This window comes from Helicoverpa armigera, chromosome 15, assembly GCF_030705265.1.
Source record: "Helicoverpa armigera isolate CAAS_96S chromosome 15, ASM3070526v1, whole genome shotgun sequence".
In the NCBI taxonomy this organism is placed as follows: Eukaryota; Metazoa; Arthropoda; class Insecta; order Lepidoptera; family Noctuidae; genus Helicoverpa; species Helicoverpa armigera.
Window position 1 is genome coordinate 8598650 of NC_087134.1, and position 15270 is coordinate 8613919.

Genomic DNA, 15270 nt, shown 5'->3' on the forward strand with positions numbered 1-15270 from the left:
TTTATATAGGAAGAAAAGCATATATACTCGAACTTTGATCTCTTACAAGTTTTTCCAGAGTCTAGACAAACTAAAAACTGATTATATTAGTAGTAACTATTATTTGATTACTCTTTTAGCTACAACACGTGGCTGTCAATGGTCTTTCCCACGAAAACTGCACTTAAATATTTACTTTAATCAGATACGAGGTAACAATACGGTCGTTCATAAATTGTAAGCAATCAAGAATCCACATACAATGTAAGAAGACTTGATTAATTAACTTCTGACTTTAGCTGATAAACTGTTTAAATAAAGAAAAAAATCCGTTGACCGTCAGGAAAGAATTTCAAGATGGCCGCTTACATTTTAACGCGATTTAAATTGATAGTATCTTCTCAAACGTATAAATGGGGAAGTCCGTACAAGCCACGGAGTAAGGAAAGATGAGCGGAGATGCCATAACGCCGGTAAGTCAGGAGCTGCTTCTAGGTCAAATTTGTACGGTGGGTATGTCCAATACGATTGAAGTAACGAGGCGTTAGGGTTCTTTGAGATATCTATCATTATATATATCTATCAACGATTTTCTTATTACAAGAAATGGACAAGTGCCAAAGAATAAGGGCGAATACAAACGTTCCTCGTCCCTCGAACACCTGCATTTTGGGGACAATTTTTTTGAATTTTCCTTTATGACATCTCCGCTTTTTTCGTTCTCCATGGTAACGATACATTCGGATATTAATTAAAGTCATGTTGGAGTGTCTTTCGTTTAATTTTTATCCGTTCAGGGGTTGGCATGTAGCCTTGAAACGTATAAATTGGCGCCACTGTGACTTTGTCATTAATATTAATTCGATTCATCTGATTGTTTAATTAATAAAATGATTTCTTGAGACTGTTTTATTATATTTTTATTTTTTACTCCGCTAAATATGGTACTTGGTAGCAAATCGGGATAAGAATAAAAGAAAAGAATAAGGATGTCGCGAGGAAGTAGCGTATACGAACATTCAATTATTTAGTACATCGTATTAGTATGACTAACACTGAAAAGCAAATAGATTACTGAAGTTTATTAGTTGGTTCCACGGAAAGTCATTTATACTTCTTCTTACCAAGGGGTTGCCCGAGTAACTGGGTTGAAGTGGTCAGATAGGCCGTCGCTCGTTATAAAACGCTGGTACTCGACTGGATCCCGTTAGACTGGAAGCCGACGATAGTTAGGAAAAGGCAAGGCAGATGAATTATATACCAAAAGAGATAGGCAATCAACCAATAAAATAGTGTCTTCAATATCTAAGCAACACAACAGCACATGACACACTGCAGGTAAATTTATAATTTATTAAGGTAATTTTATACTAAAATAGTGACGCAATAAGGTCAAAGGTAAAGTAATAAGGTATTAATATGCAAAATTATAAATAAATCATAAGCTGCAGTTTCCGTTACTAAGCCCTGTAGTTTGCCGTAATTAGCGTTAAGGCTACGGCTAAGTCGTTCTTACAAGTTAATGGCCTAGCTGTAGTACATAATAAATATACAGATACAGCTACGAAACCTAAAAAGACTTGTATTTTAAGAATAATCGTAAATAATATCAATAAAATTTATTATGACAATCGTGTGAAAGACCATGAAAGAACAAAGATGTCTACTTATTTATGATTATCCTATAGCTTTAACAATAATGTACGAGTAGTTCATCATATTTTGCTCTTTCAGTAAATACCTACTACAGCACCTTTTTTTTAACGACCTCAAAAATCATCAAATGATTGTGGGTTAGCAGCATCCCGCTGTGGGTTAGCAGCGGTGACACTCCCTGTCAGATTCTTACTGACTAAAAACCGTCGTTTTCCGTCGTAGGCCTTTTATGTACCAGGGCCGCGGTAACTCTTTCGAACAATCCCGCAGCCTCGGACCTACTACAGCACCTGAAGAGCGTTTATATACCTACACAATTTTTTTCCGTGATAAAATGTTTTACCTTTAGATAGCTAATTTAACGAACAAGACTGTAATGTTGTGACGTTGAGTTGCACCATTTAACTAAGACGATAACCAAACCATAGTTTTCAGTTGTTAAAATTGACGATTTATCCAATGGATGGTAAGAAAGATCATCTATCATAATTTGCCTCAGTAAGTAACATTGTTACATTTTTACAACATAACATCAGTAACATTTACTTAGCTGTAGACGAGAATGTTTCAATAGCCGATGTTCTTTTAATTAACGACTAATTAACAGAGCATATACCATATATGAATGAATTTGTAAAGGATTAGATAATTACATTCAATAAGAAGATGGATCAAAGGATATTGAAGCATTTAAAACAGTAACACATAAATGAAATAAAAAAATATATAATGTAAAGGCACCAAGGAGGATTCATCCTTTTATTCATGCTATTAATGCTACTTCTTTCACCATAAGATGAAATCTCTGAAAAGATATACTTGATAACTTAGACTGAGACAATAACTATTTTTTCAGTTGCATTGGAAAATTTGAACTACCAGGGAAAACATCTTTCGCGAAACAGTAGACAAACTTGTAACACACACAGAAGAACTTTAACAGTAGGTACAGTCAACAACAACATACCTACCTATATAATCCAGGTCAATCCACCAATAACAATACAAAACGTTCAGTTTTTGGAACAAAAGTATCGATACAATGAAGTGTTAATATTCGTATAAAAACTTGTCGGTAGGTCGGTATGATGTCATACGACTTCTGACCCCGACTTCCGATGCTTGTAGTTAGAAATGACATTAACACGTAATAAAATTTCTTGTGGGATAAAGAGTAAGCGGAGAGCGACTTTCGAAATTGAAAGCTCGCACTTTTTCAAAAGCGATTTTTTACACGTAACCCAATAATTGGTCTACGAAATAATAGCTATGCGAAAATATATCTTCAAAATAAAGGAATATTGTTTTTTTTAAGATACTTGAACCGATTTTGTTCACCATGCCGCCTTTCGGAAGCATTGCGTACTGCATATCATTTTATTCATAAAACATCGTATCATCCAATAGTTTATGGCTTATACTACCAATTTACATTCATGGCATCGATTAAGAATCCAATTATACTACAATCTGAGGCTTCTACAATAGTCTATACTTATTCATTTATACGCTGACCCAAATATTTACCACTATTCAGTATTTAAAAAAACCTTGAACATTACTAAATAATAGACGAGTATAAATGTTTAACAATTATTAATTGACATTTAGAGAAACGTAATTAATTATAATAAAGCATACCTATTTCTTTTAATCATGTTATTTGATTGTAATTTATCATTTTTGAAGGATAGCCGTATAAAAGTTTTGTAAGTCTGTGATTTATGACTTTGTGACTTATTTCCATAATGTTGCTAACAATTGAAATATTCTTTGGACACCAGTCTTACTGTTTGTAACTTAAGCAGCCAACCAAATTATGTAGCACTTTTATATAAAGACATAAGAGAGCTTAGATGTATGTACTGATAGTGATCATCAATCTTCCGATGTGTGTATAGGTGGTAACTCTTTCACGGAAATATTTGGTGTTATATACTTTACTTACGACTTTGCAGCAACATAGTTTATATGTATTTATATCACAATAGGCTGCTTTTTATTCAGTCGCATATTACTTTTTATATGACTTATCGTACAACCGTATAGTTTCAAGAATTAAAAAACGGAACCTCAACTATAAAACGGAGTCTTACATAATTCTTGCCACTTTTGCTGCATCAAATCTTCGATGTTCATTAACACGAACATACAGCGAAATAACTTCAAAACACGAGATAGCGTGATAAGAGCTCATTGTAACTCACTACCCACAGAGATCATTGCCAGACGTTTTGAATGTACTCAGCATCCGTTTTCCCATAGCGGTTATCTTAAATCCGACTATTATGTGCATTGAAATAACTTGCAACTGAAAAGCGATTATTTCATACCTACAAGGTTTTGAGAATACAATACGAATTATTATTGTAATCTGCAATTATTCTCCGGATGTAAGTTAACTTTATTTACGTTACTTTTGTTGCAGTTTTTTATGCACTTAAAAAAATATCCGGCCACCAGTTTTTGCTGTGTGAAAACATTCTCAGACATAAAAATATGCTAACAAAGATACATATGTTATCAGAATGAACTAAGTTGTAAAACGGGTATTAAGCACGTCAATAAATCATTTGAGCATAATTTCGGTGCGCGTCAAACAAAGAGGAGAAAGCTGCGCACACGCATGGTGACCGCAACTCCGGACGGGACGGCTTTATGCAAAAGTGTTAATAATAAATTATTAGGGAAAACGGCTAGTATTTTATATTTTTGTAGAAGTTCCGTTAGTGTTCTATAGTTGGTCAGGAAATGATAACAGCATATTGACTGTATTTCCTTATGGAGGTTTCACCTTATTAAATTACTGATTAATGTCTGTAGAAAGTAAGAAAACATTGTAACAATCAAATCTAGCAACTATGTATCTACTAACTATGTACTATGTATCAACTGCGCTTATCTAAATAAACAGAAATTCAATACTATTGAATACCACTTCTTTCTTTCTTTCTGGTCGTTCCCTCAATGCTGAGGATCGTAACTGTATGTCAATCTTCTCCACTCGGTCCGGTTCTGCGCCATATGTACCGCTCCCTGTATCTGGCCTCCCGTCACCTCTTTGAGGTGGTCCACCCATCTAGCTGGTGCTCTTCCTCTAGCGCGCTTCCCCTCCCTTTGTCCGAGAATGATGAGTCTCTCCAGGCTATGCAATGGAGATCGCATTATGTGCCCAAAGAAACTCTGGATCCTAACCTGGCACGTAGTCAGCAGACGCTTGGCAACCTTCAGCTCTTCGAGGATGGAGACATTGGTCCTCATAGCTGTCCAAGGAATGCGTAGCAGCTTTCTCCAGCACCACATTTCAAAGGCATGGATCTTTTTGAATACCACATGGATAATATAATATACTATGCTGTTTACGTTTCATTTCCTTAACTTAGCAAATAACTTAGAAAAATAAGACATATTAAAAAATATAGGCTCTGGTTAAAATGTCTAATTGGTTCCAACATTACAAAAATGCAAACCCAAATATGTAGGTACGTGAAAATATTATTTCTGATGATCGCATGTTGCATGATATCGTCCTACGCTGACGCAACGCCGTACCTACAACACTTTTCACTGGATTACAGCATATTATACAAACGACATTGAGACCGACTGACCGCGTTCCTACGGTACGGTGTTCTACTCGTTATGGGATTAACTTGAGAGATGACACCGTGAATTCGTCTTCATATTTTTTTTTTAAGTTTTGGAGACATTATTTTTGGGTAATGTTATGCATCGTTAACGTAGAAATCAATCCGCTAAAACATATATGTAAGATAGGCAGCTTGATTAAAAGATGAATGAACAGTAAATTGGTGGGAAAATTCTTTAAATTATCAAAAGCATTCTAAGAAAGGAAGCTTTAGTTTGTCAAAATAATAATAGAACCGCAATTGCTGCACTTTCACTGGTCTATGGCTAACTTCGGAGAAGCAATTTTATTTGACGAAACCTTTACATATTAACTCCAAGTTCCTAAACAGAAAGACCAGGGGACAGATGAATGAAATATTTACCTATCATTGAAACTTCGTTCAGAAAGTGATAAATGCATTGTAGTGGCCAGTGCTAAGGCAAAACTAACCGGGTCACGTTTCATAAGAGAAGCAAACTTATTGCAATGTGTTACAAGGAAGGGTCAACTCTTTGTAGACTTAGTTGAAATTGAGCAAGTTTTTGAGTGCAGTTGCAACAAAAATACTTATAAGAATTGCTACATTTTCCTACGTCAGAAATAATGTAGGCTGAATATTTGGCTAAGAAGTTAGTGAAAAACATAAGTGGATCTAATCGTCAATTGCTTGACAGTGTTACGTAATCATTAATCAGTCAATATAATTCATATCGGATCTACGCAACGTAGATGTGACTTCCATCAGCTTAACTATACCTATTAGCATACGTTTCGATTTGTAAGAAATTTAATATTTTTATTTCTGCGCAAGACGGCTGACAGGAGCTGGATACGAGAAGCCGAAAATCGATCTCAGTGGCGTGCACTTGGAGAGGCCTATGTCCAGCAGTGGACTGCGATAGGCTGATGATGATGATGATGATTATTATTTTTATTTGCACAGTAATTTGCAGATCACCATAGTACTCTGGCGAACAAAAACGGACGTCTTGAAGTTTACGTCGCCTTGGACACAAAAGAAAACCTACTTAACCTGAATAAGAAAAGCGATATAGGTAATAATAACCACAACATCACATGCAAACGCCCCCTGCATCACATGCCAATGTATGCAACATAACTTTCTTTTCAATACATTTCAACAAATAGCAATCCTCTCTTTATCCGATTTTCAGATAGGTCTGTCCGGACGGTTGTAAACTGCAATATCTAGGTGATATGTATAAGACGTTGCGACATCCCGGCCTTGCGAATAATTTCGGAATTCTCTGTTCGCATACCGTTGCATCTGTCGATCGAGTGCGACTGTACCTACCTACGTTCAAAAAGGTAGAAAGTCGCACTTTAAATGGTTTGTTTTGAATGTGGATTTTAATGTAGGTACAAAGTGATCTTTATAACAAGCTGGATGATTGATATAACGGACAAAGTATTAGGTAGAGCTTTAGTTTGAAGTGACAATATTAAAAGCGTGACTTTATCTTGAGTTCCAAAATAGATTGCATTTGTTTGAGGACATCAAATTAACCTTTGTCTAGCGAACGCTTATAGGAAAAGAGAGTATAAAAATCTCACGCAATCATTACTCAAGTAAATGAATACAGAAGAACTTATCTGATGAAGTAGATTAAAACTTGGGTACGTTAAATTTTATATTCCAAAACAAGCTTTGCACGATGATTTCATCGTTCCTGTACCTACTCACTTTCCCTTTGAGACAACGAAACAAACAGCTAAAATCATTTGCTTAGTACCTATCACACTAAAGACATAACAATAATATTATCTAACTATTATGTTTATGATTTACAGTCCGATTACCTAAACTTATATGAGTCATCTATCAACAAAGATCTACAATATAAACAAGCTCATCTATCGATTCTATATCGATTTTCCACAAACATCAATATTCGATGTTATCATAACTAGGCTAGGAAAATGTATAGTTAAACACTGATCATGTTCGGAAACTGATACTCTGTTGATTATAACTATAGTATCCGTGATAAATGAAACTTAAACAACTGTAAGTGTTGTATTAAATGATATATAAACTACTTGTTTTTGTCTATGGTTTAATTGGCTGAATTTGTTTTGAATTTAGAGAAAAGCGACACGATATTTCCAAGTACAAGTTTAATTTCAGCTTTTGGGGTTTTATGATGAGTCAAAATCAAAAACAAAGTCATTTTTTTATTTCTAATAGGCTTATGAGAGCTCTTACGAAACGTCAAGCTATGAAGCTACTATTTCAATTGAAGAGACATTTCGACAACCATTTTACCACGACATTATAGCAAACAAAAGCAATTACTCAAACAACAGAATACTGAAATAATTTGCATATAAAGATCCTATGATTTAATAGCAGCTTATATAATTTCTACATTCCTTTCCTATTTAATGGTTACCTAATTCCCATATCTTCTTTCAAATTGATGTTTAGCCAATACGTCCGATTAATTTCGTCCACTCTAAACATATTAGCTCAAGGCAATAAGATCAATTTCTTCTCACGGCCTAACTAGATAAGTATCAAATAACCACGAAACTGGATACCTAGCATAGAACCTTCACGAGAACCGTGGTAGAATTTGGAGATTAACACCTACATACTTGAATTAGTGAAATATGATCGGTGTTAGAATCTATCAACGTGTGAATTCGATTAGCTAATCATGTCAAATTAAACTCTGTGTTCATTCTACATTCTTTGGTATTTGGTGTCTTATTTGGTTTAAATAGGGCTACCCTTCAAACAGGTTTCATCTTCCATTTAACACAACTTAATAACACGATGGTAAAGTCGTGGTGGCCTAGTGGTTAAAACACCAACCATCTAGATCAGGCAAGTACCAATGCTTCTAAGTTGGTATGTACTTCCGAAGTTTACCTTAGACAGCAATAACTGATTACAGCTGAAGTAAAAATGAAATGAATGATGAATGTGAAATGAGCAACCCACATCGAGCAAGCGTCGTGATTAGCTCTGAATCCTTGTGGCCCAACAGTAGGATGATAAAAAGGCTGACGACGACGACTTACACGATAATGAAGAAGAGGCAAATATGAAATGTTAAACTATTTATGTTCAGCGATTGTAGCGATTGCATTGTAACAATATAACCTTCACATAATCCACCACTAACCCCAGATTTCGCAAGTGTAACGACTGGTCAGCCATTTTAGGAGACTATCATAAAGTTAATACGGTATTAGTCGTCAGATAATCCTTTGTACACGAACTCGTAATGGGAGATAAGCTTGTTTTAGATTAGGCCTTTGAAATGAGGACTTGAATCTGGTTATGCACGTTTTGCACTTACTAGTTGACAGGCTTTAGGTACTCTTTGTAAATGTTGAAACCTATTTATGCTTGAAAAATTTAAATAATGAAGCCCTTAAATTCAATTAAGAATTTAATAGAAGATGATTGATGTGGTTGAAAGTTCGGACTACTACTAAAGACGAAACTGTGTGTTCCAACTTGTCAGATTAATTAAAATCATGCTTCACCATAAGTTTAACACTGACCTTTCTTGTTGATGGGCAAGAAATATTCGCTTGTTTAATTTTAGACAGGGAAACAGATTTACAAGTGACAGGTACTTATACGTAACGTTGAGTAACCCAACCGCAAGCCTTTGAAAACCTCACGACTTTGCGACACGCTAACGAGCATAATATAAAGGCAGACTTAAACTAATGATAAAGAAACAAAGACAAGAAGTACAAAACAGAAAAGTGAAGATCAGACCTCTATCTTTTCAATAATATTCGATTACGAAGTTTAGTAGCTCTCTATTAAGTAGGCGTCCCCAAGGTCACATTTTAGGCGCCCCCTTTCTCTATGTTCTTTACTTTTACAAACAAACAGTTGGTAAATGTTTCTCAATTTTAGATATACATATGTATAGAGTATAATGTTGTATTGTAAATTTACTATTTATTGTAGGATCCATTCATTGAGTATAACACCTGCTAGGCGTTCGTGCCCTATCTATTTCCGACGTTGGGCCATAGCTTGTTCACCCTTCCCACGATGCATTCTCCGTTAAAACAAGTGACAGTTTAAAATTATACACACGTGGTGTGGCTACTTTGTCAACGTCACACTCTTTATCATTGAAAACGTGATAAATATTGAATAGGATTTTAATGATTTTATGCTATTCTTATTTAAAATTCTGAGAAGTGTATTGTTATGTGGTGGATCTAATACAGGTAGATTAACTTAGTAGTAATCATTTAATGCATTTAATGCAAATATACAGATGTTACATTAATTGCCTTGGCTTGATTTGCGAACAAACGTTTTGAAATTTACTTTATGATCATTCAAATGAGTCACAATTATTACATTCACCATCACTAGGGCTGTCTCTCTGTCTGTTTTTCATCCAACATAAACACTTATTGTGTTTAGAGAAAGCCTGCTAAGTACTTCCAGTTTGTCATTGTGATAAAAATAACAACTGATTGTTTTGGATTCGTCTTGGAACACGTGGATGCCGAATTCGCTCCGTGTTTGTATGAGTTGCTGTGTTTATTTTAACAGCGGAAATGAATGATAGTGTAGCTAATTGTCATTATATCCCAATGTATAGCGGTCTCAATTGTATTTGCGTATTATTTTTAAAACAAAAAGTATTTAATGACATTCAGATTATGGCTACTTTCGAAAAGTTTCTTAAGGGTTTCGTATTTAATCAGAGCTGTCAGCCCTATTAAATAAAGAAGAGCATGCTGCGAAGCGAACCATCTCCCGAGCCAAATTGTGCGTCAAATTTTGTTACGAAACACCATCACCCGTGCATAATGGAGGAAAGTCAGCCCGTTTAATTGAACAATTACTATTACCATTCTTACGAAATGTCTTAATGTTTGAACTTATTCGGTGATTTTATAGTCCGAATGACTGTAGGCAGCTTATGCATATTCAAAAGGCATAATTTAAATTAATATTAATTTTATTACGTTCAGTGATTCTGTCTATTATTTTTGGGCTCTTCAAGGTATTTGATTCATCTTTTATTTAAGTTTTATGGTTATTTAAGTCACTATTTCCGAATTCTGCTTAGAATTTATGGAGACAATTAATTTTTGATATCAGTTATCAAAAATGCATAGCGTGGTTTCTTCTATGTAGGTATTCTTTATCCATACTGTTTTTGACAATATTCTTTGTAATCACTAGTTCTCCTACAATTAATAAAATTCACAGAAGTGCTTGGTATTCAATGCGATTCCGCAGCACACATGTCTATCAAACGCCATCTCGTCGTCAACTTCCTTCCTAGCTTTACTACGTTTCTCACAAACAATTCCTTTACTACTAATTAAGTCTACGTAGTTTTTTCATTTACATTCTTGTAACATGTTCCTCATTTCCACTCTTTGTTATAAATATGTAAAATGTAGGTACCAATACTATAAATAAGAATATATGGGTTTAGGATGTTTAAGGACTCCATTGAATCCATTTTGAAAATGCTTACCAATAGAAAGCCACTTTACTTGCTTGGGGTATATTTTATCCGGGAAAGTGGAGTAATTCCCCTGAACGCGGGTGAAACTGAGAAATATGTAGCACTTAATAAATAAAATACATTATTATGGTCTACATAAAGATTTGAATCTCAACGTATTAGCTTACTAATGTTTAGTGGGTGGGTCTGGTCGAATTTAGGCAGTCGGTCAAAAGATCTATTATGTCATAATGACCAGTACCAAAATTGTCCTAATCTTAACCGTAAGGTAAGGATATCTGAATGTCAGTAGGTGTGTATGTAGGTGGATATGTCTGATATGCCTTTATAAATACTTAGCCTTCAAGAGTGGCGCTAAGAACTTGTGGGTTTTAGAAGAATTACTGGGTCCTGTAGGAACACGAATAGATAACACAGCGAGAATTGGGCATTTTCTGTTTCTCATTTTGCGAACAAATAAAATACCCAGTGGTACTTCTAAATACTGAAGTTGGAATATATGCCTGACTAGCGCTTTGTTGATTGGTTGATCTAATATACCTTCTTACTCCTGCCATGTTCGCAATTTTATTTGGGGTCGGCGCTATCTATTCGACTTTCAGTCCTCTCTATCTGTCGTCATAGGTACTTAACCAGCCACTTCTTATTCTTGTGATCTCTCAAACTAACCACCTTATCTGCATTCTTCGGTCATTGCTTTGTATATTTTTATTTAAATTAACCAATTAATTGTTAATGAGCTTAGACTAGATCTCACCATAATTTTCGTAAACCGTTAATTCATGAATGTCGTGACCTATTGAATAATTTCTTAAATATTGCGAACGTCTACATTTAGCCATACTTTGCCGTTGGCTAATTGATTCTACTATGCTGCATCACACTATTTAGTAACTACTAACAGTACCTACCTGAATGTTACAAACAAAAACTATTAACATTATTGTAGTCGTTTCTAAAAAGAATCAAATCGAATATAAATTACTAGATTTTTCCCGCGGTTTCACCAGCGTCCCGTGGGAATTGCTGTTCGTACCGGGATTAAATAGCCTATGTTACTCGCGAAGAGTGGAGCTTTTGCAACAGTGGAAGAATTTTTCAAATCATTTCAGTACAGTATACCAACAAACAAAAACTCTACATTATTTTAATATACATAGATTTAGGTACCAATTTGTATAACTTTAAGATTAGACTATTAGTAATAATTTTTAGACAAGATGATAAATAAAAAAATGCAAAGAATGCGGACGCTCCTATTGCATAAAAATAAAACTTTTGTTTTTACTACAATACAAACTATGTAGCAAGATTCAAGAGGTATTTTGCAAATTGTGTAACACAAAAGGTCGGGAGTTCGCAGTGACTAGTTCTGAACCGAGAAAGATCTCTTCCTTTCTGACCCTTCGCATATTTTAACTTTAGCTCGTGAATAACATAAGGGTTATACTCGTATTATTCACGACCTTAAGTTATCTGGGAAAATATATACGTAATTTTAGCGTTGGTTTATCTAATCTAGATAATAAATTGACCTATAGAGTGTATTACCTATGTTCTTCTTTAGATTACTTATTGTTTCTTTTATAGGGAAATCTATACTTAATTTTTATGTAGTTATAGAGAGGGACAATTAATCTCTTTGTTGGTAACATGAAGGCTCTGTAACTAATAAACCTATTTAGAAAAATATTTTACTGTTGAGATGCGCTACGTCTACATTATCCCTGATTAACATAGGCTATATTTTATCCCAGTACGGGCAGTAGTTCCACGGGCCGCGAGTAAAACCGCGGGAAAACAGCTTGTGAATTATAAATATCGTTTTAAATATCAATACGGAAAAACATCAGCCCCTAAATAGAGCTGAATAACTTAACCTTTACCGACTCATCATATTGTATTTATAATTCGTTTTCAGTGTCTTTATACCTCATTAAATTCATTACCTGTCTGCTAGGAAATAACAAAATAAAACTTACGATGCGATAGGTAAGTCACACATAAATTAATTAAATAGTTTCGCAAATTATTAGTAATTATTTTTTATTTACATGATGTGAATTGAAATCTTTTTCTTTATGTTACTTGAGTATCTAACTCTATGGTACTTCCTGTAAAAAAAAATTAAGAAAATAAAAAATATATTTACTTTTCGACAGATGGTGTCTTTTTGCTGTCCACTTCACGAAACAAACACATCACAGCCTCTCACAATAACATAACACTTCAATGTCTCACACATTACTTGTTTCATTTATTTATTTTAATTCAACAATAAATAAATAACACGAAAACTATCCCGCGCAAACAACAAAATTTAAAATGGCGCGCAAAATTTGACACACAATTCACGCAGATAAGGAAAATTATTTTATCTGCGTTCGAAATTTGTAATTTGTATTTTTTTTGTAAGTGTGCCAGCCAGACGCATGCGGGCGCGGTAAGTTGCGTAAACGCTATGCGTGTTTGCTGTTCGGCCGACTTATAGAAACTGAAAGTGGGCTCCCAGACGAACGTCTTGTCTTGTCGCAAGGGATGTGCGGTAATCCGACTGCCGAACCGCTCAATGTAAATACTTGACTTGTCTGTTGCTCTTTTGCTTTACTTTGGCTAGTTTGAGCGTTTTATATTTTGGAGAAGGTATTAGATGTCATTAAAAATAACAAAGCAAATATTGAAATCATAGTTTAACTTTGTTCAATTCTACTATGCTTCTAAAGACATCCTACCTAATTTTGGGCCTTTTTAGATTTTAAAATGACTCGAACCCTCAAAAAATTAAGCCCAGATAGGTAGGTAGGTATATGGCATGGTATATCTATATTGAAAAATGGCCTTCCTATTCCACGAGTAACGGCATCAAAAATATTGAAATTACCAACAAATTAGAGAGTAGGTACGAATCAAAAATCAAATCAATCAAATTAACATCAATAAAATCAAACCACAAATCAATTTAAATAATATCCTACGGAATTCGCATAAATATGCGTGTGCGCATCACTAGCAATCCCCTCCGACGTGGCTGTTAGGTAATACCGAGTCATTTCCACTTAATCCTATTTCCATAAGAGCCATATCCGATGTTTTTGCTAATGTTTTAATGATGCTTCGTTTACAACGCCGATGCTGCGTTTAAACTGCTATAAAAAAAGTTGATAGCTTATTCATAGATTTACTATGTTTTTTAATAACAATACTGAATTGTATTGTGGTTTCGCGATAGTTGCTCGGTGTAGGTTATCTAAATTATCCTTTGCATGTGGTTGATAATGTCAGTTTTAGGTTCCGAATAGGTAATTGTAATAATGGGTGCTTACCTGAAAAATTTAAGCGCTGTTCACTGAAAACCTAATAGCTGAACGCTCTCATCTGTCGGTTGTAGGTTCGATTCCAGTCACTTTTAGGTACCCATATAGAAAAGCATATAAGTACATACGTAAGTTTTCGTAATACTGATCCACTGCCATTGATTAAATAATTTACATGCATAGGACCTTGACCTCATGGCTCATATGCTGAAAATAAATTTCGCCTTCGTCCTGAGTCTTGAGGGAACTATCAACTAGGTGCCGTACCTACTAAAAAAAACCGGCCAAATGCGAGTCGGACTCGCGCACGAAGGGTTCCGTAACAGAGCAAAAACAAGCAAAAAATCATGTTTGTTTTATGGGAGCCCCCCAAAATATTTATTTTATTCTAGTTTTCTGTATTTTTTGTTATAGCGGCAACAGAAATTCATCATCTGTGAAAATTTCAACTCTCTAAATATCACGGTTCATGAGATACAGCCTGGTGACTGACGGACGGACAGAGGAGCCAAAACAATAGGGTCCAAAAATCAAATCAAAACTCATTTATTCAAACTTGGCTGCAAAACAGCAGTTCTCGAACGTCAAAAAAAAAAACAAAAGACAGCCCCCAAAAAGCCCACCCTTTACGTATCTTGCTCTATCTTCTTCTTCCTTCCTCCTGCCCTGTTCGCTGTATGCAGCAAATAAATAAACAAATTCATTCCCTAAAACCGAGCTCGTATCCAGGTGCCTAGTTATAATGTTGAGCAAACCGGATTTAGCAAGTAGTACCTGGTGTTGAACGTTGCATTCAAAAACTCAGCTAAACGATGTATGGACATGTGATTGAATTGATCGTCTGTCAAAGGAATACCCCTTTGACAGACGATCACCATTCAATCAATTCAATCAAAGGTGCTTTCAATTTTTTACAAATTACAGCCCCGCACTGAGCTAAATAGCGCTCAATCCTTTTCTGTGAGAGGAAGCCTGGTGCCTAATAGTGGAACGATAAAAGGCTGATGAGCAGCTATTGAGTTACGTATATCTTCGCCAAACACGTAACATATTTTTTGTCATTAAGCAGCAACATTGTTTCAGAAGATTCACACGGATGTCGATTGGTCGTGGCTTACGATGCCATTGTGATCATTCTCACCCGTCATTACCGCTAAAGGGATCTACACACCAAAGCCGCTGACCCGGCGGCACAGCC

General features: G+C 35.1%; 1 protein-coding gene across 2 annotated transcripts in view; it reads right to left on the minus strand.

The window, feature by feature from the left end:
* Positions 1-13314, minus strand: part of LOC110379740 (uncharacterized) — a 39680-nt gene extending 26366 nt beyond the window's left edge. Inside the window, exon 1 of one of the 2 annotated variants that reach the window (XM_049845114.2) lies at positions 12911-13314. In XM_049845114.2, the coding sequence (XP_049701071.2) occupies positions 12911-12960 (50 nt within the window). In that variant the 5' untranslated portion in view covers positions 12961-13314. The remainder of the gene's footprint in view (positions 1-12910) is intronic. The other variant, XM_021339530.3, reaches the window with a different exon arrangement.
* Positions 13315-15270: the final 1956 nt, after the last annotated feature.